The 26,160-nt window shown below is 44.0% G+C and overlaps 1 protein-coding gene across 1 annotated transcript in view; it reads right to left on the bottom strand.

Moving 5' to 3' along the window:
• The window catches only part of LOC307076146 (protein kinase C-binding protein NELL1-like), a gene marked incomplete at both ends in the record, with an annotated part of 204,457 nt that extends 178,414 nt beyond the window's left edge, over nt 1-26,043 (bottom strand). Inside the window, one exon of the mRNA XM_079737030.1 lies at nt 25,720-26,043. Coding sequence (XP_079593156.1) covers nt 25,720-26,043 — 324 coding nt within the window. The remainder of the gene's footprint in view (nt 1-25,719) is intronic.
• Between the last annotated feature and the right edge of the window lie 117 nt (nt 26,044-26,160).

The raw sequence follows: 26,160 nt of genomic DNA, 5'->3' as shown, positions 1-26,160 counted from the left end.
GTTTTTCGAAATACACACACACACCCACACACACAATTATAATTGTGATAGTTTATTCAGAGTTTAAATTGGTTATTTAGTCAAACTTACCATTCATTTGCTGCTTATCGCTTCAGAAATGCTAATATTTGCAAAATCAGCTCATCATCTGAAGTAAACATGGAGGAACAGGGGAACACTGAGGGGTAAAGCGGTTCAGGGGACAATCCCGTAGATTGTTCATCATTACTGTTTGGATGGAAACAAACAATGGAACAGTATTCACTGCTGCATGGAGATGCCCATTTCTGATGCATGGGGCCTGCTGTTTGGTGCACTTAAATCCACCAACTGTTCTTTCCAAATGGCACAGGCATGTGCCATATGACGGGCATAAAGTACATAACAGAAATATATTCATTTGAATCCCTAGTGCTACAAAAACCAAGCATGCAATGTACAGAACACTGTATTCCGCTAACAAGGTTGACAATGACGGTGTTTCACAATGTGATAGTCACAGGTGTGAGCAGATCTGCTGACGGCGGCTACTAGTTAGCTCACACCCGGTCCAACGGGAGGCCTGAGAGACAGCGTTACCAAGGACACCGAAGTCAGGCACCTGGCAGTGTGCTCTGGGAGCGGAAACAAAGCACCTGCCACCAAGCCTGTTCACAGAAGATATAACAAACACTCAACAGTGCTGCCTCCGCTCCGAAGGTCTGCTACCTTCGCAGTATCTTCAACGGCGCTGAATTAAGACGTTCCTGTCCACCCACTGGGACAGCTTAAGCACTGGCACTCGTGTTTAATCCAGATCCGGTGCTTGTTTTGTTTAGGTGTGCCTTTGATTGTGTATCTCGCAGGCTTAAACGTCCATACAGAGATCTAGGCCCAGTTCTTTCTCTTTGAATCTCTCCCCCGCTAGACCGATGCGACGCAGGAACACTAGTTACGATGACAGGAGGTGGGAACACCTCCACCATGGCTTCATCTATAGCGTTGTCACTTTGCATTCCCTCGTTTCTTTACGGCTGATTCAAGGGACACACACAAGCACATACACTTCTGTGTGCTGAATAAAATGTGAGCAGCTTCAGCCTTGCCTTGAACACCCTCCCCATAGGCTTCAGAGTGTTTACCAATGTATATCTGTGAAACACATTTATTGATCATTTATTCAGGGTTGAGGGTAGTAAATAAACCCTAGGCGCCGATCCCGGGGGGGGGGAGGGGACATGGAGTTGTCCCCCAACCCCCAATATAAAGTATTTCTAAATAAATGTTGTAATTGAAAATATATATATTTAAAAGTAGCCGACTCCAATTTTGACATAATTCACAGATAAGCACAACACTTTCTAAAGATCATGTTTACGTCCCCCCCTATTAATCCTGCTCAGTGGTCTGAACTGCAGCCTACAGGATTGGCACGTTACAACTCTATGCCTGGTATTTTCAGAGAATGAATGGGGCTGCATTTGTGGATGAGTGGCTCTGATGATGTTGGCCTAAAAGTGATTCATTAACATATAGGTGAAGCTGCTATTCATGGCGCTTTGTCTGTTAAAGCACATTGCTTGACACATATTGGTTATATTATTGATGTCCCCTCCAGAAAAGACATGTCCATGTTTGGATGGAAAAACATTCACACAGTATCGCAGTACTGTTGCATATCCACAAGTTGTAATCAGATATGTGCCCTTGAAAAAAACATACAATCAGTTTTCTAGGATTCCCACATAAAACACTTGTAAAGGGTTGCAGGAGCAGTATAAACTTCTAGTAGCATTCCATAGTGGTTCCAGTACTTTGATATCAACAGTGTGGCAGTGGTAGTGAGGGGATGGTGTCAAGATGTTCACAGAACAGCTGGCGCTTGGAGCCGCACAATGAATCAGCCTCCAGGTGAGAAGTATGCCGTGGCTCCTATTTTAGAGTAATTAAACAGCAGGGTTGAACAGTCCTGGCTGGCTGTTTGGTTATTATTTACAGTTAACAGTTCAGCCATTAAATACAGGAAACATAGAAAGCATGAAGCAATGGAAACATGGCAACAAGCTAAAGTCGACTTCCATTCATGATGTCGTTACAACTTATTCAATATAAATTGTCTTTTTTTTTACAACCCATTCTGCTATTGCTTCTTCACTCTCATTAAAAAGTATGTTTAGCTTTCCGTTTGTGTGTTTAAACATATGGCTCGGTTGGCAAACCAATTTCATCTGTGCTAACAAGTATGCATGGGATATATTAACATAGGTTGATATATACAAGATGTTTTCAATTGAAGCACCGCGACTCGTAAAACCGATGGACGCAGACAACGTCAGCCTCCCTGTATGCATTCCGGAATGTTCCAGAGGAAATGGGGGTTTGCGTCAACATTTGGGGAGATGGACTGATGGCCTTCTCCTCGGAAGAAGATAAAGGTTCAATAAGAAGGGCTATTGTCACTCTCTTATTGGTCAGCGTTGGGTTGAATCTATTCATGTATGCATAGAATTATTTGTCTCATGGATGAAAATGCAACGAGGCAATCCATCACAGATTTGCTGGGCCCAAATATTCAAATGTATTAAAATAAGATTGTCCCAGATTCAAACAGTGCCTAATGATATGGTTCTCAAAATGAGATTCAGTCAGGGGATCAACTATTAAATCACCAACACAAACAGCATAAAATGGACTTTGAATTGCAAACAAAATGAAAAATGTCTTAATTGTTATGGTTAGAATGACCCCCCTCAGCTCAAGGCTATAAAGGGAGGCACCTGATTGGCCGAATGGGCTGTGACTAGGGGAACGTAGCTGTAAACAGGCCTTAATGGAGAAGCAAAATGTCACCGTTATCATAAATAGAGTGACATTCAAGGTGCTTGGGCGTTGACAATGTTTATATTGTGAAAGTCAAGTAGGACTGTTTGTGCCAGATGGAACCATTGATTAAAATAACCAAACTGCAGCGTCTAGTTTGGGCGTCCGGGATAAACGGCTCCCCTTGTGCCGTGCTTTAGCTGCACAGCTGATTGAGAGTGGGGACAACAAAGCCTTACCTTCCATTTCAGAATGCCGTGTGACTGATGGGGTTACATAACAGTGATTGCATCCCGTTTCTGAATGAATGGCAAATAAATAAATACAAAACACACACACACACACACACACACACACACACACACACACACACTCACACACACACACACACACACACACACACACACACACACACACACACACACACACACACACACACACACATACAATTAATTTGTATGTGTTGAAATGTGTTATTCAAATCAATTGAAGTAAATGCAGCATTCTCTTTCCAATAAGAATTACCATACATCTAAACAAGCATTAATATTCAAAAGCAATAACCATAAAAATAAAAAGATTACAACCATTCTAGAGAAAGGCATTTATTTGATATGCAAACTGAAAGATAAGAACTGTCGTAAGAAAAATGAGTGCAATTGAGATTGTGCAACACCTGTGGCACATTCACCACTTTGTTCTGTTTTGGATAACAGAGACACTTCCACGTCTATACCTGTATAGTAAACCACAGCTTCAACACAGCGCTGAGAGAACGACACAAACCACGACATGTAAAGAGGCGCCAGGTTCGAGTGGGAGTAGGCAGCAGTGTTCAGGTCGCCCCGTGTGTGTGTGCAGCCATGCGAATGGCACAGAGAGGTATGAGGCAGACCCTCCGCGTCTCCCTGAGGGATAAGCACTGCCCATTCTGTCCTCAGCCTCCCCAGCGAAGACCAGGGCCAGCTGTGGAGCGGTGATTAGGAAGCCATTGACTGACCGTCGGATGGGTTTTTCTGAAGCGATGTGGAGGATGGTTGTGGAGACAATGACGTCTGTCGAGAACGGACCAGAGACACACATGGAGCAGACCTCCTGTGGGCCACCTGTATGGGGCCACAGGACTATCCACCAATCGCCCGAGGAGAGGGCGAGGGAGAGAGAGAGAGAGAGAGAGAGAGAGAGAGAGAGAGAGAGAGAGAGAGGGTGAGAGAGAGGGTGAGAGAGAGAGAGAGAGAGCTAGAGAAAAAGCGAGAGAGAAGACGAGAGAGTGAGAAGGTGCACGAGAGCGCGCTAGAGAGAGAGAGAGCGCAAGAGCGAGCGGGAGAAGCACTTAACAGGCCTTCAGTCCCTGTGTGTGCGTAATGCAAGGACCCCACATGTATTACCATTTCTCATTTGAGCCTCTCACAGATAAGCTGTACGAGGGGAAGGAGGGGGGATCTGATCAGGTCAACTCTGTGGTAGAATCCGGACCCAACAGTTGGGTTTTACCCTTCGTATTGTGTCGTGCTGTTGTTGACCGAGCCTGATGTGCCTTATCTGGCAGTGCAGGCCCGCCTGGACTTCTTTGCGGTGGTCGGCCGTTTCTGCTCACCAGTAAGTTGCATTGCTGGGAGCACCCACACTCACAATGGCCTGTGTGCAGGATGTAACCCAAAGGGAAAAAGAGCAAGCCCCTCCGATCTTGTGTCCCCGGCATCCACAGACTCACCTCCATTTATCCCAGACGGGAAACGGCTCCCTGGAAAAGGGTAAAAAAAGGGCCAGAATTCTGGCCTTATTTCAGTTCATTTCAGCCGTTTTCACTAGTTGTTTGGAAGGTGTCGGAGCAGCAGGAAAATTGATGTCCAATACAGTTGGTATGACTGCAGCCCTGTTAATGATTCTTGTTCTGCATTGCCTGAATTAAAAAAACTTTGGGATTTAATTGAGGGAGGTTTTCAATAGTCAATTCAGTGTCGTCTTCAGTTGCGCTGAAAACGTACAGAAGTCGGGTCGGGGTTTGCAACGTTTTGTGGGTGCTCTCGATCAAACTAGAACACGGCCCTCTGATGAACAGTATCTCTGACAAACCCAGGAAGCAGTGACTGGTGCTCTCAACTAGGCCTAATGTCTGTGTTTCAGAGTTAACCCACTGGAGGGCCGTTTGAGGGGAGCTGTACAACAGAAAGAAGTGATGAGACCATCAGTCACTTTCTGAGTACTTGAAACGTCAGAGAAGAACAGGGCCTGTATAATGACAGTACAAATCAGCTGCAACATAACCTTGACTGATGGCGGCATAAAACCCAGCCACTGCACTGCATCGGGCCGCGGTAGGTGTGCCGCCGAATCGGCAATGGCCTCACGTGCGGCCAACTAGCACCTCAGATTAAAAGGACAGGCCGTATCTGTCACGCAACACTTGTCATCTTCTATCGACTCGCTATTAGCGTTTAAGGGTTCCCTGTTTGGTCCATGTATTTGTCTTAAAAGTTGTCCATTTAAAAACACGCTAGCTCGACATGACTCAGCGCTATCCCAGCTAGCCAGCTCCCGCCCGGTTATCTGCTCGGTTCAGCAGAGTAGACTTATGAGGTGTGATTCTAATGTCAAGCATTGTGCCGTTATTCAAGCCCAGGCTCTTTTGTTTTGTACACCTGCGTTTTCCCACGCCCTTCAGGAATGATACCATAATTAACATCCCAAATGAATAGAAAATGCAGAGTGGCCAAATTGCATTTGAACGAGGACGAGCTTGGCTTCCCAACCTGTATGAGTCCTGGCAGGTAATTCCGCCAGACCATTGTCTGTGGAACAGAAGGCAGTTCCCCGTGACAGCCCTTACCGATAAAGGTGTTTATGTATCTCGGACTCTGAGGTGCCTTGGAAACGTAGCCCTGCTAACAATAGCGGAGGCGACCCGAAGCAACCTGTGAAATCCTATTATCCCGACCGTCAGGTAAAACCAAACGGGAATGGATAGCCCCTAGCATACAAGATAAGGGGGATACATTTGCGATGCATAATATCCAAGGAACTACAGAATTTAGGTGTCAGAGGTTCCAAAGGGCAGGTCTTCTGTGTACAACGCAGTGATCTTTTTGAGGATTATCTTCGGTTGGTCATCTGGCAGAGATAGATGCATGAAAATTATAGCCAGCCGTTGCAGTCAACAGCGGCAGTGGCCATTCCGCTCACTGACTTTCTAATCGTAAGAAGCAGGTACAAAGGGAGAGATTCGCCGGGCTACAGTTCGTTGCACTGTTGCGTGGTGATCGAGTGAGTCCTGCTAAGTGAAGATCTCGTCCTGAGTGCTGGCTGTGTTGTTGTGTGGGGATTATCGAGCATGCATATAGATCGTGTCCGGGGGATAGGAACACAACATTTGTTTTCTCAGTCTCTCCATCTCTTTATGTTCTAGCTCACCGCATACAAACGGAGGAGGAGGAGGAGGAATCACTACACGACGGATCAATTTGACTTTCTAGCAACTCGCACATATAGGGAGCGATACATTCCAGCGGACCATAACAAACGACCGGATAATAAAAGGCCAACATCATGAAAGTCAAATACTCTTGATTACACACTCATTTTACATTTACATTATATTTCCAAAGCAACTTACGAAGAAGAGACGAAAGAAGAGAAGAAGTAGAAACAATATATTGCTGTCGTTAAGGAAGAATGTTCTTAGAACCAAGTGCCAAGCACTAACAATTGTTAGGTTAACCCATTCCCTGTATACAACACAGATAGCTAGGATAAGATGCTACACAATGTTGTACATCCTTGTAATTGCAAGGATGTACAACATATAATAAGTGTGCAAGTGGGGTGTGGGGGGGGGAGGGTAAGGGGGCAGGCTAAGCAGTGTCTAACGCCTCGTGCCCACTGCACCGTCAGTCAAAGGATGTCGGAAGGCGTGGCTGACGGATGGGGGACTTTTCCAGGGTCGCCAGAGCCAGAGTAGTGTCACAGTGCTTAAATTTGCATATGCAATCTGATTGGATGACGGATCCGTCGCTGCTGAAAAAGTTGAACATTTTTCAACTTTTTGACGGTGCCGACGGATCCAACGGAACGGACGGATCCACAATGCATTGCGCGTCCGTCCCCATTCAAAGTCAATGGGGATCCGTCAACGGACGGTGCAGTGGGCACGAGGCGTAAGTGAACTCTGAACACTCAGACAACATGTCTGGGAAATGTTAATCAACTAAGCCCGCCATCCAGGCGCGTTGAAACGCCATGTCTAACATAGCTCAGCATCGCTGCCATGAAGGTGTCCCTTCTCTCCGACTTAACGCAGATCAGCTAAGTGCGGTTTGCCAGCCTTGACTAGCTTAAGGTGAATCGCATGTGTTGGGAAAAACGCTTTCTCTTTGACCACCCTCGGCATAGGGAAGACCCCATGTGAGATTTAATTACGTGGAGCCAGGAACGATGCAGCGAATCACAACACTACAGAAACACGGTAGAACATGTCTGAGGCAAGCAACTGTGAAATTGCTTTTGAGTCCACGTGGTAAAGAGTCAGGGCTAAATAATGAGGGGAGACACAGGAGTGTTGTTGTGTGTGTTGGGTAAGAATAATAAGAGATATCTGACAAAGTAAATATGTGTCCAGGAATCCTTTGGAAACAGCCTCTTGTGAGCTACCGATACCTCGTCTCCAGGGTGTTAAACCGTCAGCAGTGACTTCTTTGTCACTGGCGTTGTTATCGTAACAACATCATCATTATTATTCTAATGAGTGTTTTGTGCATTTCCTAGTGATGCCGTCCCCTCTGCCAGCATTACGACAAAGCCCTGGCATCCTCACTCCTCTGCTGGAACCAAATGAAAAACAACAGCAAATAAATCACGGGACACAGCTGCCCACTTTGCTCCCTTCACAGTGTAGAAAATGTCAGTGCGCACAACAATCCCTTACAAAGACGAATAGCCTCGGGTAAACTCTATTCAGGAGCCATGGAGTCGACTCTCTCCTCCCCTCTCTGTCTCGCATTCTCTCCGTCTCTCTCTCTCTCTCCATTTCACACATTCCCCGTTAAATGTCACCAACAGGTTACACAAACAGATGGCGCCTCAGCGGTCCGCGCCACGCCTGATTCCTTCCCTGGGAAAACATCAAATGAACAGTGACATTTACAGCGGAAAAGTGAAAAGATGCATCGGTGTGGAGTAAGGCAACTTCTTGTTGCCATTACCGAAGTTGTCGATCTTGACGGACAGATTTTCCAGAATGGCAGACAGATTTTTTACCCTTGAACGTGATTAAGAACGTATCTGGGCAGCAGGCTGGTAACCGGAAGGTTGCTAGTTCAATGCCCGGCACCTCCAAGCTGAGTGTGTCCCTGAGCGAGACTCTTCACCCTAACTGCTCCCGACGAGCCGGCTGTCTCCTTTAGTGGTTGACACCACGGTCGTTGTATGAATGGGTGTATGTTAGGCAATATTGTAAAGCGCTTCGAGTAGCCACTGGTTAGAAAAGTGTGTATTATTTATCACAGGACACACACACCCATGCACTGGGAGAATACCAGCTATCGGCTCTGGGAAGATGGTAGGAGGCAGACTCAGGACCAGAAAGATAACCATACCAGAGCGATAATAATTGACCACCCTGACATCGAAAGCTATACAACTAGAGGAATTAGAAAATAAAATCAATATAGTGCGGATGAACCTAACAAGCGAGGACAAACTTCCACACAGGCTACATAAACAAAGCCTTGTGTTAACATCAGCACTACACCACCCACCCTTCTCAAAGCATTTCCAAATGGCAGAACAACCCAGCCAGTAAACCATATTTGTATTCGAGTAAAGAAAAATATATACCAAACTGAACCTTGAATGTTATTTTGACAGCCTACTCGAAACATGCAAACAGCCACGGGTCGTTGGATACGTAACAAAAGAAGGCGGAGCTACAGAACCCGCTGCTATAGGACGCTTCGCGGGTTTACGTACTTCTGATGCATCATGGGAGTTTCTGTTGGTGATACTCTATGCCATATTGAGACTCAAGAGTGTTGGCCCTAAATCAGCATAAATAGACCCTAACCTAGGCTAATCAAAACGTTGTTTCCCCAGGTCTCGTGTGAGAAACGCTGCGGTGGTTTCAAACATTAAAGTGTCTCCCCTTAATATAAATGAGATAACGTTTGATAACTAAACAATAAAAATCACTCACATTCTGGTGCTCCTATGCTTACAAAATGGAGGTGGTCATTGGGAGCCGTTGATGTTGCGATTACAAGCCCTATTGATGTGTGGACTGCTGCATAAGAGGTGATTACGCAATCAAACAGGTGCATAATTAAGTGTACAGTACTGTGGTGCATGCAATGTGTCACGGTGATTAGTGGTGAGGCTGCAGTCCACACACACACGCACACACACACACACACACACACACACACACACACACACACACACACACACACACACACACACACACACACACACACACACACACACACAAGTAGCCTACTGGGTAATCACTACTATGGTACTGTAATCACTAGTGCCATATAATTACTACTACTGGGTGATCACTTGTACCGAGTAATAACTAGTACAGATTATCCACTAGTACCGCATAATCACTAGTATTTAGTATTCACTTGTACCGAGTTATATCTAGTAGCCTGCCGCAAATTCACTAGTACAGAGTGTTCTGTAGTGTTTTTGAGCGGGAATATTTCTGGGAGTATGGTGAGGCAGCGAGCAGAACCGCATCATCACAGGAAGACGATTGATGTCAAACCACCAGTTGGGAGAAGCTATTTGGATTAGCCCTCAGCCCCAGTTTATTAATAAATCTGTTTTATTTTGCATTTAACTGTCTGCTGTCCTCAACTGACAATCCAACCATTCCTTATAGAGCGCACACACACAAACACGCACACACACAGCGAAAAATCTGATGCTTTGAGTCAATTATGCTAGCATGTATGCATTGCATGATTAGTCTTATTATTGTGAAATGTGATAATAAATACTACTTTGGGCTGGGGTCCCTTTGGAAACATTTACAAACTAGGCATCTGAGGTATTAAAAAGAGTGCATTTGATCATCCCAAAACACAACAAATGCTGTGCAGCTATTCTGATTACTTTGGGTGCAGATTAAACATTTTATCCATCTCTATTGACTAGAGCGTCAGCTCATTAATCACCAGAGAGGTCACGCCTGATTACACCAGGAACCAGTTTTCCATGATGAAGTTTGTGATTCAGCAATGCGCTACAACGTTGTCAAACGGTAGAATAATGAGCTTGGAAGAAGCACCTCTTTTACAGAACACACGGAACAGAAGTGGATTCATCCGATTGCACAAAAAGATTGCACTCACTTTTTGTCTGTGATGAAAACTACTGGGTGAAAACTACTTGAATCCGGTTTGCTTATAGAGTGACTGAGATTTAGGTTTCCAGACTTATGCTACCTAACGGCCGAGTTGGTGTTCATGTCCACTGCAGGTGTTAATAAGGATTCAGTTATCAGGGTTTATATCTCGTCACTTAATACTGTTTATTAGGCCATCGATGTCCTCCTCCCGCCCTCGTGGACCTGGGTGCCGTTGAAGATGTGAACACGCCACTTGGTTCTCCACTACTTAATGTTTATTCCATAGAGTTGTAACCCAGCACAAGTCACTACTTAACTGGTCCCCGACGTTGCACCTGTCACACAGAGATCGGGTGTGAAGTGGCTGTCAACAACTAAGTGCACCTATCACCCCCACACAACTTTATCCCCTTTATGTGGTTTGACGGACAGCGAAAGAGAGAGAGAAGGAGAGAGAGTAAGGAAGAGAAAGGAGAAAGAAACAAAAAACAAAAGATTAGAAAGAGAGAGAAATAAAGAAAGAACAAAAAACTAAAGAACAAAAGATGAAAGAAAAGGGAAAGAGAGTGAGAGACCTTAATTTGCAGTTAACATATATTTGTAAACTTTCAAATGTTCCATTGGTGATATAGGGTCTCATAAGTGCAGGTATATGGAGGTAATTATACGTTTGGTTAGTAAAAGTTAACAGGATTAACAGTACATCTGTAGAATGCATTCATAAGAAAATTATCTCGCCCACATTGGCTATATATGGTCTCATAATGCAGGTATATGGAGTTAATTAGACAAATGTTTTGACAAGTAAGCGTTAACTGGATTAACAGTTCAAACTACAAGGTTAACTGCTCTGGAAAGTATTAACTGAATGCGTTCATAAGAAAACATCTCATCCAAAATGCAAACATGAACATACATTTGTTCTGAAAAGGAAATCGAAAACGAAGATGATGCAATCAGTATGAAATGTTCAATCAGTATGAAAAGTTTAGTGTAAGACAAAACAGCAGAGTATCAACTCCATCACTATAACTATCTGCTATTGCATTTCCACAGAACTTCTTCCTCTCCAAGTTGCAGGATTTCAGTGTTAAAACCAAGTTTGGCAATACCCCCGTCAGCAACCCCCCCTATCATACTCCTTCCTTTCTGGGGACTCTGATGTTCAGAAGGTTGGAGGGAGAAGAGTGATGAGAGCCTTTAAAATGTTCAGAGAATGAGACAGAGACAGAGACAGAGACGGAGAGAGATTGCTGTGACCCAGAGACCGGTTCCTGGTCAAAGGGATCCGATACAGTGTTAGGTATTCTGTGGATCCCTCGAGCAGACAGAGGAACCATTTGATTCATGGTCGGGCTGCGAAATTCTCCCCTATTCTAACGAGCCATGTGCAGAATCGTAATGATTAACATTAAACATCGATTCATGATTTTACCTAAACTGTTATGACAGAAAGTTATAATATTATATTAGAAATGGTTTTAAACGATGAACCCTTCTGCAAGGGAAGTGGAAGCCAGAATTTGTAAAGATGTTTTGGTGGTGACCGACTATTGTTGGGATTTTCATGATTGCACTGCGAGAAGAAAGAACCAGTTTGAAGTCAAACAAACACATCTCATAAGAAACATGCCGTCGGTCACCAGTGGTCCCTGTATTGAGACATCGACATTAAAACAACCGATTTGGACAACTTCATCAGGAAAGTGTCGTTATTGACTAGTTCTTCATTCATCTCCATGAACTAAGCTTAAGCATATGAAAGACCGTGGGCAATCTGTGCTAAACCAAACATCCCAGTATAGCCCATAGAAATGTCTGCTGAATTAAAACGTGTTTTGTAATAAGCCAAGAAGTAGGCCACCCATGACCTTTGGCAGATGCATAGACACTCTGCCGGGCATTTATCATTTTCTAATTAAATTATGTGACAAAAATATATTGTGCATGCCCATGGTCAGAAGGACCTCTCTCGCAGAAGGACTTATCACACAGACATGTTTAATTAATGAATATATGGCCCGTGTGTCAGAGTTAATATATCACAATGATCTACAGTCGCACGCGTGGTTCATTTCTTCATGAAAAGCATTATTAATTGCAAAAAGAATAGGGAAGATTATCTCAGGATTCAGTCACTCACTATTTATTTAAGGGCTAACCTATGCATGGGTAAATACTTTCAGGATAATCATGATAAAGCTTTGCTTGTGGCTTGGCCTGGCCTGAAGCCAGATTTCCCAAACTATTGAAAGAGGAAAAGGATTTAGGTCAAACTAACTAATCTGTCATTTCCTTGTTTAAAGTTAAAAGTGATTCCACGTCTTGTGTGTGTGCACTTATCTCTTTGAGCTGCAACACCCACATTTCCACAATCACTTATCTGAAATTGATGTTCTACTTCAATTTAATTGTGGAGTAAATAGCATAGCACTTTCAATTCAAAATTGAAAGATTCCGGTAATTAGAAATCAATCAAAGAACCACCAATAGATGGGTTATAAATAGACAAAACTTTCATATTACAATAAATGGTAGTCCAGTGAATACAGAGACAAACAAGTTCACATATCCTAACCTACCAAATGTCCAGAATGAAGCTTTAAACCTTAATTCATCCACATATTGAAGCCCAAAATACTCTTAATGGAAAGTTTCAAACATAAATCCAGAAGAGTTCATACAATCCAACAAAAATAATTGTCTTCAAGGGACCTTCCTTACAAAAGGGATCCCTTTTTTCCCATCCTATTGAACGATTCACAAAAAGCCAGTGAGTTTAAACTTAAATGCAATTTATTAAAAACAGTAAAAGGAATTATTAAACAAAGGATTATAGAGTTTAACTTTAAGTTGTCATGTTCTGTACAACTATGTATACTCATGAATACAAATCTTTACTGCCATCGATATAAACACACACACACATAACACGGTTGCAAAAATCTTGTTTTTTTTAAACCCTGCAGATGCCAAGATAAAAACAAGGAGATGAGAAGATTTGACTTTTGTCAAATATCAAATACATAATAAATGTAGTTGTTTCCAGCAATGCAAGAATGAACAGAGAATACCTAAATGTGAAGTGTGCTCCAAAATAACCTAAAAGTTAGAAGGCAGCTATATAAGAGCCACAAATTGTTAGCGGATGGATCTAAGTTGGCACATAGACATAATATTTTTGGTATTTGTATTTCAGGGTTTCCTGGTATGTTTCATCGAGAAGAGCTTCATGAATTTGACTAAGCTCAACTGTTGGTTAAAAATATATAGGTACGAAAAACACAACCGTTCTTCTCAGAATTATCCAAAAAGGTAGTAGCATCAATGGCCTCCGTCTCAATAGCACAGCATTAAAATACAACACAATCTTTCAAATGACTTTCGAAGACATATTTGGAGGCAATGTCTTGACTCTTTGACATTCAAAACTTAACCCAACAAGTGATCGCTTTTAATTACATTCAATGACTTTGTTGGGAAGGTTTATGATACCTATGGAATCATAACATTAACATTTAAAACCACAGGCAGCATTAAAGGAGGCTGCTTCCATTGTGTCCATTGCTTGAATGAGCTTCATTATCTGGTAGATGCACGTCTCTAGAAAATCATTTAGGGGTCAACAGAGGTCAAAAAGCAGGGAGAGATATGGAGACTGAAGTTGGGGTTAATAAAAGGTTACTCAGATTGTATCTGATCTTGATTGGTATATAATAGCGCATCGCTAAACACATCAATGAAAACACACAGGTGAGATCCATTACATTCATCACGTCTAATAACAACGATAAGCAGCAAAGGTCTAACCTATCCCCCGATATAAATGACCAGCATCACAGCCGCTTTCACAAACGGCACTCAGGAAATGTGCTTATAAGTTCCCAATCACCGGCGTCTCTCTGTGAACTGATCATGAGGCTCTGAGCAGACAAGTGAGCGAATCAGAGGAAGTGTGAGCCCTGAAGCGCAGATAATGGTCTGATGACTCTGTTAATTCAGGGGGTCAGACACCCAGGGCGACAGTAGACTCTTCCACTCTTCCACAAGGAGAGCACTGACACACAACACAAGTGGCCATTAGCCAAGAGTGAGAAGTGTGATAGCATCACCTTGTGTTCCCACACGCTGCGATGCAATCACCATCATAGCCATCATCATCCCAAGCGTGGGAATCATAAAATGGGGCTATATGAAGTGCTTTTAAAATGTTTTACACAAATAGAGACTAATAGGCAAAACAAATAGAGCTGTGATTACTGGTAGTAATCCAACGATGGTGTCGAAGTCATGGGCGGTAAGTAATAAAAAATATATTTCAGACAGAGCATGGCCTCCAAACTGACTCAGAGGTGGAAGTAGAGTGCGAGAGAGAGAGCAAGAGAGACTCATTTTTCACCGCTTCCTCACAGAGAGCTGCTTTTCTTCAAACCTGACAGCCAGTGTTTGCCCCAAAGCTACCAAACAGTGCATTGATAGCCATTTCACATGACTTATTGATGGGAACGCCGGAGGCCAAAATTTTGGAAGGGCCACTTTGTTTACTCACCAGTCATAATGCATTAATAGGGCTTTTTTTTTTTTTTTACCCGTGAATACTCTTACTCTCAATTACACAAACAACAAACAGGTCAATAGTGCTTATGTCGCGATTGACCTTGAGACCACTTGAGACTCTTTAGTGGCCATCGATTGGCCGTCCGCAAGGTTCACTGTTGTGCATGACTGTGTGGTCATTCAGGAGAATGGTGTGTGTGTGCGTGTGTGTGTGCGTGCGTGCGCGTGTGTGCGTGTGCGTGCGTGTGCGTGTGTGCGTGTGTGTGTGTGTGTATATTTTGGGTGAATGTATTACAAAACCATGTAGGTGCTTCTGATGTGGCACACATTTGTGTCAAACTGATTGGTTGGAGGTCTGTCCAATTGTGTCCAGAGGCGTTTTGGTCTGCACACACTGATACCGCCCTTTGGATCTCCAAAATGATCTGAGTACCGGCTGGTGATAGGGGAAACGAAGGGGCTAACAGCGTGGCATTAGTCTGGTAATCTGCCTGACCTTTGTGTTGGCTTGGACGCTGGCTGGGACGCCATCATAAGCTCAGGTTGACTTGAAAATAAAATACAAACAGACCAAGCAAAGAAAGATGAGGAGCATTATCACTCTGCCACCACTACATCTACATATATATCCACACATATAATATTGGGTATCCTTTTTACAAGGCATTCACCTGCACTTCAAATCAGTTTTTAGTTTTATTTATATTAAATGGGTATTTATGTTAGTTTTTATGCCTACAAAATGTTTTTTAGCTTAGAAAGCAACAGTATCCTATAGTTTATTTATCAATTGTGTACAGAATAGGTTTAGCTTTTAATCATACGGTATATATTGTTTATATTTGTTCCTAGTCCTGTCTTTTTAAGCACCCAAATTTCCCTGTACCTGTACATTGATAATAAAGATCATTCATTCATTCATTTCGAGATCTAGAGCTACGTCCACCTCGGCTTAAGGACAGACTAAATGGAGGGAAAATGCTGTGGTGATTATGAGGATGATCATTATGATGATACAAACGCTTTACCTGTTTTAGGTTTATCCAAGTGTTGCACAAATGGTCGTTGATACTTCTGGCGGGACAGTCCAGTAATTCGCTGCCTGTCAGATGCACGTACACTGAAAGACCTTCCATCTCAAACACACTCTCTGCAAAGTTAAATGTACTGAGCGGAATACCCCCACCAACACCCCGGCCTCCACCTTCTTTGGTTCCGCTCTGTATGGTGTGGAACCTACACAAGGGCTGGAGATATCTGAAGGACCCCATGGGGGTCCTTCAGATGTTCCCCATGGGATACGTCAGAGGGGTAACATGTATAGTGCTCCCTGGTGTGATATGTTGGTATTCTGTATCTGACATCTGAGTCATACTTTAATATCCTACAGCAGGGAGCACCAGAACCATAGCGCCAAACTAAAGTGTATTAACAATACATGAAATAAATGGTTCAATCTATGGAGTGATTCCTGACAGAACCATAATGTGCAGTAATCCCCTTGCTTCCAATGAAACATGCCTAAATGAGATACGGGCTGTTTTTCAAACCTGCTTTCGCAGGGTTGCCAAGATGATAATATTTGGCGTCCTCTTCCCCTGTCAATGCAAACACTAGACACCATAGGTGTTAGCCTTCTGTCTGAGTCAAATTTACTCTAATGGCAAGAACGGGAAACAGAAGGATTAGGATTCTTTCCTTTTAATCTTTTTGCTCCAATCTCCTTTTCTACAATGGCTGAAAATATGAGCTTTTCATTAAATTGGCAACAATTATGAAATGGAAGTAAGACCATTTATTTCCAAATGAACCCATTGACCAGGACTACAGCAAACCTGTCCTGCCGAGTGACTGCTGAGGGCAAAGGCACAGAGAACAGAGACATTTCTGAGCCATTCATCGAAATGTGTCGGTCATCCATTATAACACTAACGGGTGAGGTGTTAAAATATGCTCAAATTCATTTTCCAGCGTATCCATGACCTCCACTGAGGGGATCATCAGTGAACAGCGGGCTGAGTCCTGGTTTCCAAAAGAATGGCTCTGTGTAGAAACCCACACTGGGTGAAAGAAAGTACACATAAGTACACATAAGTACACATACGTTTATCCCCCTTCAGAAAATCTATGATGGGAACTTTGTGCAAACTGTTTGTTCCATTAAGCGGCTTTGCAGACTCTCTCGCTATTATGGTTTCCACAGCATTGTCCTCAAGTCTGAAGGCTTCTCCATCGTGCAATCGGGCAAAGCCTTTACGTTGGCCAAATTGTGTTTTGTGCTTCCACTCATCCATCACGCCTCCACACAATGAACAGGTGTGGTCAGAGGTGCATGCTGGGATGTCACGCTGCCCTGTCGTATTGAATCAATGTATAACTTGAGGTCAAACGAGGAGACTTGGCGACGGCAAATGCAAATGCTAAATGGTATGCAAGTTAACTGTAAAGTTTATTCAAAGCAATGAATTAAATAACAACCCCAACGATACAGAAACATTCAGGAAAGTTCATGATGCATTAATTAATCATGTCATGCACCGGCCTAGTCCGGTCCCCTTGCCTCTTTTACTGTGTTTCTGTGTTCATTAAACTTTGTTCTTTGTCCTGAACGGTCTGTCCTGAACGTACGTCTTTTAACACTGTGGTTCTGGGGCCAGATATGAAACAAACGTGAACCCAACCCTGAGGCTTGTTACACTGATGAGCACATGAAGCGCAAGTGTTTCCATCAAGGGCCGAAAAGATATCAAACAATCTCAGAGTGAATAAATCAATAATCAGCACAGAGCACTGGATTCTTATTATGAGTACACACGCGCACACACACACACACACACACACACACACACACACACACACACACACACACACACACAGACACACACACACACACACACACACACACACACACACACAGACACACACACACACACACACACACACACACAGACAGACAGACAGATCACAGTAGATGGTGGCAAATCGGATAACCTATTCAGCGTGAACGTTGTTCACGCTGAATACATGACCTCACTCTACAAGGTGATTGTGTACGTTTGTGTATAGTTAAAAGCACTACGGCAGTAAGGGGTGTGCTAATCAGACTCCAACCCCCTGCTACTACTCAGTTTAAGTTTCTAGTTAGCGCTCAGATGTGTTAGGGGCTTTGGGTGGGCGAAGGAGGCGGGGGCCCCCCTGCTCCTCTCCCCCAACACGGTGGGCGGAAGGGGGGAGGAGAGGTAGGGAGGGGGTGAGGGGGCTTTGGGTAATGGCACACTCCATCACACCTGGCACAGGTACGCACACACACCACATTATATTTACGGCGCTGCGGTCAAGGCCACTTATTTATTTTTTTATACGCCATATTGACATTTATGGAAGCGGGAGAGCTATGCCACAGACGCAGTGCTTGAACCTGTGTGTGTGTGTGTGTGAACTCCTTCCCGTTTATAGGACTCTGTGGCTTACGCAGACGACGGCTGTTGTGAGAGGGGAGAGCGTAATGGGGGAGGGAAGGGGGAGAGAGGGATCTGTTAGCGACACTTTATACGGGGATACTGGGCATAGACAAGTAAGTAATGTTGTAAACATGGTTACAAATGCACAATTGCTTCGAAGCGGGTATTTCTGCGTTGAGGGTTTGTTCACTGTAATAAGGAGAGGACGAAACTACTTATCATCACCTTGGCAACCGTGTGAAAGCAAAAGCTTGTATCTCATTAGGGAATGCTTTTAATTGGAATCAAGGGAATTATTGAGAATTCTGACAAATGATCAGCGCGCTGCAGACATACCATCACTAGTGGTTGCGCGGCGTTCAGAGAAATAACAATCTTAAGTGGATTCCCTCAATCGGTACATCTTCATGTACCGTAATCGCTACAGCCTTTCATTACCCCCGGACCTCACCAGCTGTTTCCTCAAATGTATGCAACCGGATTCGCTCAGCGCGTCAATAACCATAACCCTACAACAGGCTAAATGGCTGCATTCCCCTCGCCAGGAACACACACACTACGTCCGAGGGACTTCCACAATACGACGCACAAACCCAATGATCCGGTGTGACAAAACGATCGGTTCCCTGCCGTCGTTAAGCACACAGGCGCCGTGACGGCTGGCGTCCTCTTTAGCCTCCCTGCTCACACCGCTGATACCGAGCCTCCGCCGGCCTCCTGGCGAGGCCCGTCCGGGAAGCCCGCGTGTCGGTTGGAACGCGGCCCAGAATCACTTGTTATTCCGGTGTTCCGGCGACAGAGGCCCTCGGAGGAGCGGGAGGGCCCGGCTGGAGTGGGGATAGAACCAAACGGGGCCCCATCACCGCGGCGGACAGGTGCTGTCGACCGCCGCCCCGCAACACGCCCCTCTGTGCTCTCTGTGTCCTCGCATACAAACGTTTGATATGCTAATTCAATCAGCGACAGCAAAAGCGGGTTAGGGGACAGGACTGTACGCTGTGGCGGGCAGCGTCGGCGTTGAACACAAATAAACATGAGATGAAGACCGTGGGCCTGCGCTGGGGGGGGATCAGATAGAGGAAACCGGAGGGGTAATCAATCGGCGTGTTAATTCAATAACGCAGGCGTTCAGTAGATAGCGTGGGACTCAAGTCGTCCCGAAGCAGTCGTGCCAGGGTGGTTCAATATTTCTGTGTGATCGCGTCCTTCTTTCAACCGGCTGCTTTCATGGGGGGGTCACAGAGGGGAAGTGGTCACCGCCATGGGGGTCTCTGTTCTTCAGCATTGAGGCTCTGATGCACGATGAACACCCGAGATGAATGCATTCGACATTACATTTACATTCAGAGCATTTAGCAGATACTTTTATCCAAAGCGTCTTACAATAAGTACATTTGTCAGAAGAAAGAGAAACAACTCTTTTTCACTGTCGGTACAGTAAGGATGTTCATAGAACAAAGTGCCAATAATGAACAATAGCTGGGTTGAACCATTCCCCACGCACAACAAAGATAGCTAGGGTAAGATGCTAAACAATGCTAAGAACTATTTTTAAGTGCAACATACAAATGCGTACATTAAGTGACATAAAAGGGATTTGATATGGGCTGTTATTGCTGTAAATTGCCATGGGTGGATCACCACCAAGGCCCATTTGCCTGCTGTGACAGGAACACAGACAGCATCTTGGGTCTAAAACTCTTCAATCCATCTTTCGTATCTATCATCATCATCTCTATATCTGCTCTAAGTTATTAAACAAAGCAAAGGAAGGTAATTGTTGGAGGCACAAGAAGTGATATGAACGGCGAGATGATTTTGTTTCAACTCGTTCTCTACCATGTGGTTAACAGAGCGCAGCACACAGTGAAGTAATGACCTCATCCTTATTAATTAGTTTCCGAAATGTCTTCCTAACCATTATTCGGCAAATCCATCAGTGTGACTGTCCATTAATTATGATAAAAATCTTCCGCCAGTGACCACACACACACTTGCATCTGCACAGACACACAATCACTAATGGCAGACTATAATTGTCATGTCTTTGATTCCCAATATTAAGGGCTAGTTTGCAACTCACTTAGCCAGAGGCCCATTTTCCAAGTAGCATAGGAATGCAATGCTACTATTCTAAGATAAAACCAGATTAAGACAACAGGCCAGTGCACACGATGACATAGTTATACAGTTTTTTCATGACAACACAATTAACTACATGAATTTAGTCTGCAACACACACACACACACACACACACACACACACACACACACACACACACACACACACACACACACACACACACACACACACACACACACACAGTATTACCAGGGCTGATAGTCCATCTTGTTTTTCTTTTATAGATTACAACCACCATCAATACGTTCTTTCACTGTTTGCCGAAAGCAGAGAAGTGACAATGTGCTATTAAGTGTCAAGCGAGTGAAGCGGAATGAAAGAGAGAGGCCGTATCAATCCTGGTCCTTACACAAGTCAGAGAGGCTGGAGAGGAGAGCAGCCTGAGCATCTTTAGACGAGTCTCAATCAATTTCCCAATTAGGAAATAGCTCCATTTATCCTTAATCAGACATTTTATTGCTGCGTAGAAATGAATAGAGCACGGGTGTCTTTGAGCTGTTTATTCCTTATCTGGAGCACTGGGCCAGTTCTTAAGCTAGTGAGCCATTCAACAGCCATAAAAACTCATTGCAATCTAAAAATAAATTGCCTCGCTATTATTTTAACCAACGCTATTAATAACAAACTCTTCAGTGGCTGATACAAAACTGAGCAGTCCGACCGTTTCAAATTCATTGTAGAATCACAATCCCCCCCCATCTCCCATGTTAAAAACAATCTACATCCAAAGTGCATTTATGAGGGGCCTGTCGATCACAATAGGTATTCCTCTCCCCTATGGAATGAAAATAATGCCCTTCTTTTGAGATTGCAGTTGACCAAAAAACGAATGTTTTCAAAAAGCAAGTTATTGGCTTCTACAGCCGGCATCACATTATATTTCCAATTAATCTGAAATGGGTCTTTTCGGCTCGCTGATGAAATTCCTAGAACAGGAATTCTTGTCCTAGTTTCAACTGAACTTCCCAATCCACATGCAGACCTAGAGAGACATTAATGTATGAGAATGGGAGGAGGATGTGGTCTCTTGGGAGTAGTTGAGGCACTGAGCTCATCAAGAATAACAGCAGGGGATTAAATTATAGATTCAAGGAGTCATTTGTATAAAAGACAAAGAACTGAAAATATATTTTTTAAAAAAGTTATTTGGACAATATTACAAACAGGGAATTGAAAAACTAAACGAAAAAGGTATTGAAAATGTGCGGACATTCGTGGAAATTTGGTTTATTAAGACAGTCATGTAAATTTGGTGTACTAGAACAATTGTGTATATTTGTTGAATTAAGATAGTCGTGTCTATTTGGTGTATCAGGCTGACGTTAATATTTGGTGTATTCAGTTGCGCATATTTGTTCATGGATATTTAGTGTATTAAGACAGTCATGGAAATTTAGTGTATGAGGACAGTCAAAGGGGACACAAGTCATTGGAATTAGCTTTTTAAAAACATTCCATTTAGCTTTGAAACATTTGCCCACTGTAATACTTTTTAAAGCAGCAGCTACTTGTATTCAAACGTATATGTAACATTTGTACTGCAGCTACTTGGTTAAGTTTCAAAACCTTGTGCAGTTCTAACTCCAAATAATCAAGGTACTATTAACTACTACTCAGTCATGAAGCAGATTCTTTCATCCATGATATTAATGACGAGATAGAGGTTAGGCAACTTGCTCAGCGAGACTTACAGGTAGAATGTTAATTATTTTAGTCTATGCTATTTCTGTTGTTTGACATGTTTCAAGCTAACCACAGTAATGAATTGTTTCTTCATCACAAAATTGACAACACAATATAAGGTTTTAATAATTTTGTAGATAAGTTAAAGACTTCAAACATGGCCACTTTGCCATTTCCGCTTAAGCCAAGAAAGACCAAAGGTTTACCTGCGTAATTTAGAACTTTTAGGCGTGGCTTATTTACCATTCCGCCCACTCCGATATAGCTGTTATTTTACCTGTGTTCGAGAGATGCTTCATGAACCACCTCCAGAACGCAAGCTTGTTTACCTTGTGTCTGTTAGAATAAACCACGTGCTGAACATTTACCGCTCTCCGAGTCATACCTAGCCCAAACAGGCCATACCACAAAGGATCAAAATAGTTTTTCATCACTGTGGATCCCTTTTCAGCTAGAAGTCGACCTCCCAAGTATGTATATACATGATTGTGTGCATTAGGAGACAACATTTGGGGGATAAACCAGCAATGTCATTGTGAGGCCCATTTTGACCTTGACCATGTTTACAAACCGTTTATCGCACATAAAGTTTGGGCCATATTCAAAGTGTAGTTTACCTACTTTAATAACCTCACAAGACAGATATAGGGGATGCGTTTGAAAATGGGAATCAAACAGTTGATAGACAAACAAAGATAGTGATCTGTCACTTTCCGAGAGACACAGGGTTTGCTGCCAGAAGCTCGCACGGCCAATCTGGATCCCAATCTTAAGCACAATAAATGAATTCTAAGCCAGGACGGAAAGATCCCCAAGATCAGCAACGAGAATACAAATACTCCTTTTACAGTTCCTGACTACAAGACAATATTCCTGCATGCTCATTAGTTTGTTTTTTCCTTCTGTTTATATTGTCTTACAAATCGTCAATGTCTAATGTAGAAGTAAAAACATATGCACACACCATTATTGTGGCCGACAGATTTCTTCAGAATAGTCTCATGAGGAAGGCTTAAAGATGACTTGATGTATCGCAGCTATTCCTCTGAAAGAGAGTTTGACAACACCTCATTGTTTTATGAGCAGTAATTGCCGTTGTTTGCAAAATTGCTCCAGCATGACCTCCCTCTCATCAAAACGGATATCACGTTCCCATTTGGTGTTTGACTGAATTGAGTCATCCATTATACATTATGTTTTTTAAAAAATTCAACAACCCTTAAGCATAAAGATATAATGAGAGAGACTCTAGACCCAAGTATGCGAATACTTTGAGCTGTGGCTCTTGTGGGAACACTCTTGTGGAATGCGAGCTATTTAATGTAACAGAGCCTATGAGCACTCGACACCTCAGTTGCCCTCAAATGAACGTGTTGTATGAAGGCCTATCTATACTCATTTATATAGGGGCATGTTTATGTCACATGTCCAAAACATACTTCACCAGCATGCTTCCACTGTGTCTTTGGTCTGTCTGGTGTAATAAGGCTAACAAGCTTCAGGTGGCCCAGGCGGCTGATTAGGGGCTACCCAGGAAGTGAGGTCACCAAGCAGGTGGAGCTACCAAGGGGGTGGGGCTACCCAGGGGGAGGAGCTGCCCAGTGGGAGGAGCTTCCCAGGGGGTGGAGCTATCCAGTGGGTGGAGCTCCATGGTGTGGGAGCTACTCGAGGTGGAGGGGGAACTACCCAGGGTGCTGATCTGCCTGAGCTGCATTCGGTACGGTGGAGGTTGCTAAATGTCTGTGGTGATTCGGTGAAAGTGTACGGCCATCTAAGGACACAGTGCAGCCTCCTCCACCCTCACAAAACAAACACGTATATAAGAAAAAAACACACGGCGGTTCTGTCGACAAGATGCCAGCGGGGCAGCCGGGGTCAAGATGGCTGACTGGAACACTTGAGCTTGCTGGGAAACGCTTCCTCGTGGTCACAGAGGGGGTAGAGTACAGAGGAGTTAACAGGAGCCGTCGCCTGCACTTAAACACACGTCCCGCAGTTCGTAAAGTGCTTTCAACGCTGCGTAAATGATGGGCAATTTCACAATAGCCGTTTCTCTGAGGACCATAGCAACTATAAGAGTCCTTTTATAAATGTCCTGTGGGACACAATTGGTACTTTCAGAAGCATTCCGAGTTAATATGGGGTATGAATAAAGATGTTGTTTGTCGATTATATCAGTATTTGCTCCATCTTCCCGATCCATTTCATAACTCTGAGGACGGCTGAAAGAGTTGTTTTGTTGCTAATTCGCCGTTGAGTATTTGCTAAGTAATGAATCAACCTAAACGAGGAGCATTTGTATTAACCTGAATCAAAACAAAGGAGTGATGAATAATTTACTAAAGCTGACCCGGTCACCTGGCCCTATGATTTGTTAATTAAAACGTCTATTGACATAATTATATAGAATCCTTGCACTGATTATACACATTTCTCCATGCAGCCATGAGAACAACCTGTCTCACACAACGTTAAACGTGCTTGTTAATTAACACATCTCACAGCTCCCCCATCCGCTCCCCTTCACCATACTTCACGCACTATTGACCTTTGACCTTTGGTTATGGAGCACAACACAACAGTACCCGTGGGAGTCAGAGTTTGCTTAGTGGTGTTGGCAACATCGGTATTGGTTCCCCGCTGTGAAATTTTAAGTTTTAATGGGGGAACATGCCGTACATCACAAAGTCACCATCTCTGCCTGTATTTCTGTTTCCATGTTCGTAAACATTGGAAATACACCAGCCTCACCACACCCCCGACACACAAACAACAAACAAGCCGCTGCGTTCATCTTCATTTGAATTCTGACACTAGACGATGTCTTGGTTCAGTGCCCAATTTTATGATTGTTTTCACCCGTCTTTCATCTCATCTGTTTTGTGCACCCATGTCTTCCATTTTTGGAAAGATAAGACCTCTCTTGCTTTGCAACTCCCAAAACCAGAAGGTTAAAACAAGGCCTGTTGTATTTTACATTCTCGCCATAGAGCAATGGCTTCCCCCCCCCCCCCCCCCCCCCCCCCAAGGCAATTTGGCAGTTGAAGCTCTTCTAATGGAAATTGTAAAATGTGACATGAAGTATAGCTCTTTTGGTTTTATAGTTACCTCTTTGACCGATGTCATGCTAGGTGGTAATAATGGAAGTAGGAGATATTGTGTAACAGGTTGGAATGACCGCTGTCTCTAGACAAAGATGGCCAGTTCAAGAATGGCTTCTGATCTACAGTCTGAGACTGGCTAACAGCCAAGTAATGTGCAGTCGGCCACCAAGATTTATAAAGTCACCCTTCCTTCTTCTCCTTTAGAGGAATGAAATAATTATGTAGCATAGGCCAAATCAAGGGTTTATTTACCTATATGCACCGATAAGGACTCAAAGCATAAGTCCAGAAGCCAGAATATCTTTGAAGATTACATGTAATGAAAATGGCAATCGGTTTATTTTACCTCATTCATTTTTACATAAATATAAAAGAAATGTATAAAAAAAAAACCTCAAGACCCACAATTCCCTGCTGTTCTTCGCTCACACTGTACATAAATGATACATTATTATATCATAAGACCCATATAAGCGTGGCCGATGCCCCCTTCCTCCCCGAGTGGCTTTAACCGGTGGGGGGGGGGGGGCCTCACCTGGCCAGAGTCCGATCAGTCTGACTCTGGCCAGGTGAGGCTGCTTAAACCAACCATCATCCAGACACACTCCACCAACCCCCCAAAACCAAACTGCGCCTGGGGATACTCCCCAGCGGCTGTCCCGGCTGGCGGAGGTGCGTCCGGGCCGGGGCAGCTGCGGGCCGGTCCCAGGGGGCCGCTAGCTGTGGACGGTCGCCCGCGTCGGTCGCTGCTTGCCTCCCCTGGGCTCCCCCTCGCCACGTGGCTGCCGTCTGGGGAAGGGCTGGTTCTGGGTGGTGGGTGGTGGGTGACGGCGGCCGCTGCCGGTGGCCCAGTGCGTCCTTGGACGGCCCTTCTCTGTCCTTCACTGTGTGGGGAGGCACCACGGGGGGCACCAGCGTAGCATGGGCGGCTCTGCTGCCACCACTCATTGGGGGTTCTGAACGAAGCACGGGTAGCGTTGGGTGAATCGTGTTTTGTTTCAGCTGTGGAGGGGACACGGAGTGCCCAACATTGGCTACACAGTGAACGCTGGTAACGACCAGGAC

The sequence above is a fragment of the Pollachius pollachius genome (genome assembly GCF_949987615.1).
Source record: "Pollachius pollachius genome assembly, chromosome: 5".
In the NCBI taxonomy this organism is placed as follows: domain Eukaryota; kingdom Metazoa; phylum Chordata; class Actinopteri; order Gadiformes; family Gadidae; genus Pollachius; species Pollachius pollachius.
This window is presented reverse-complemented; position numbering and strand designations above follow the sequence as displayed.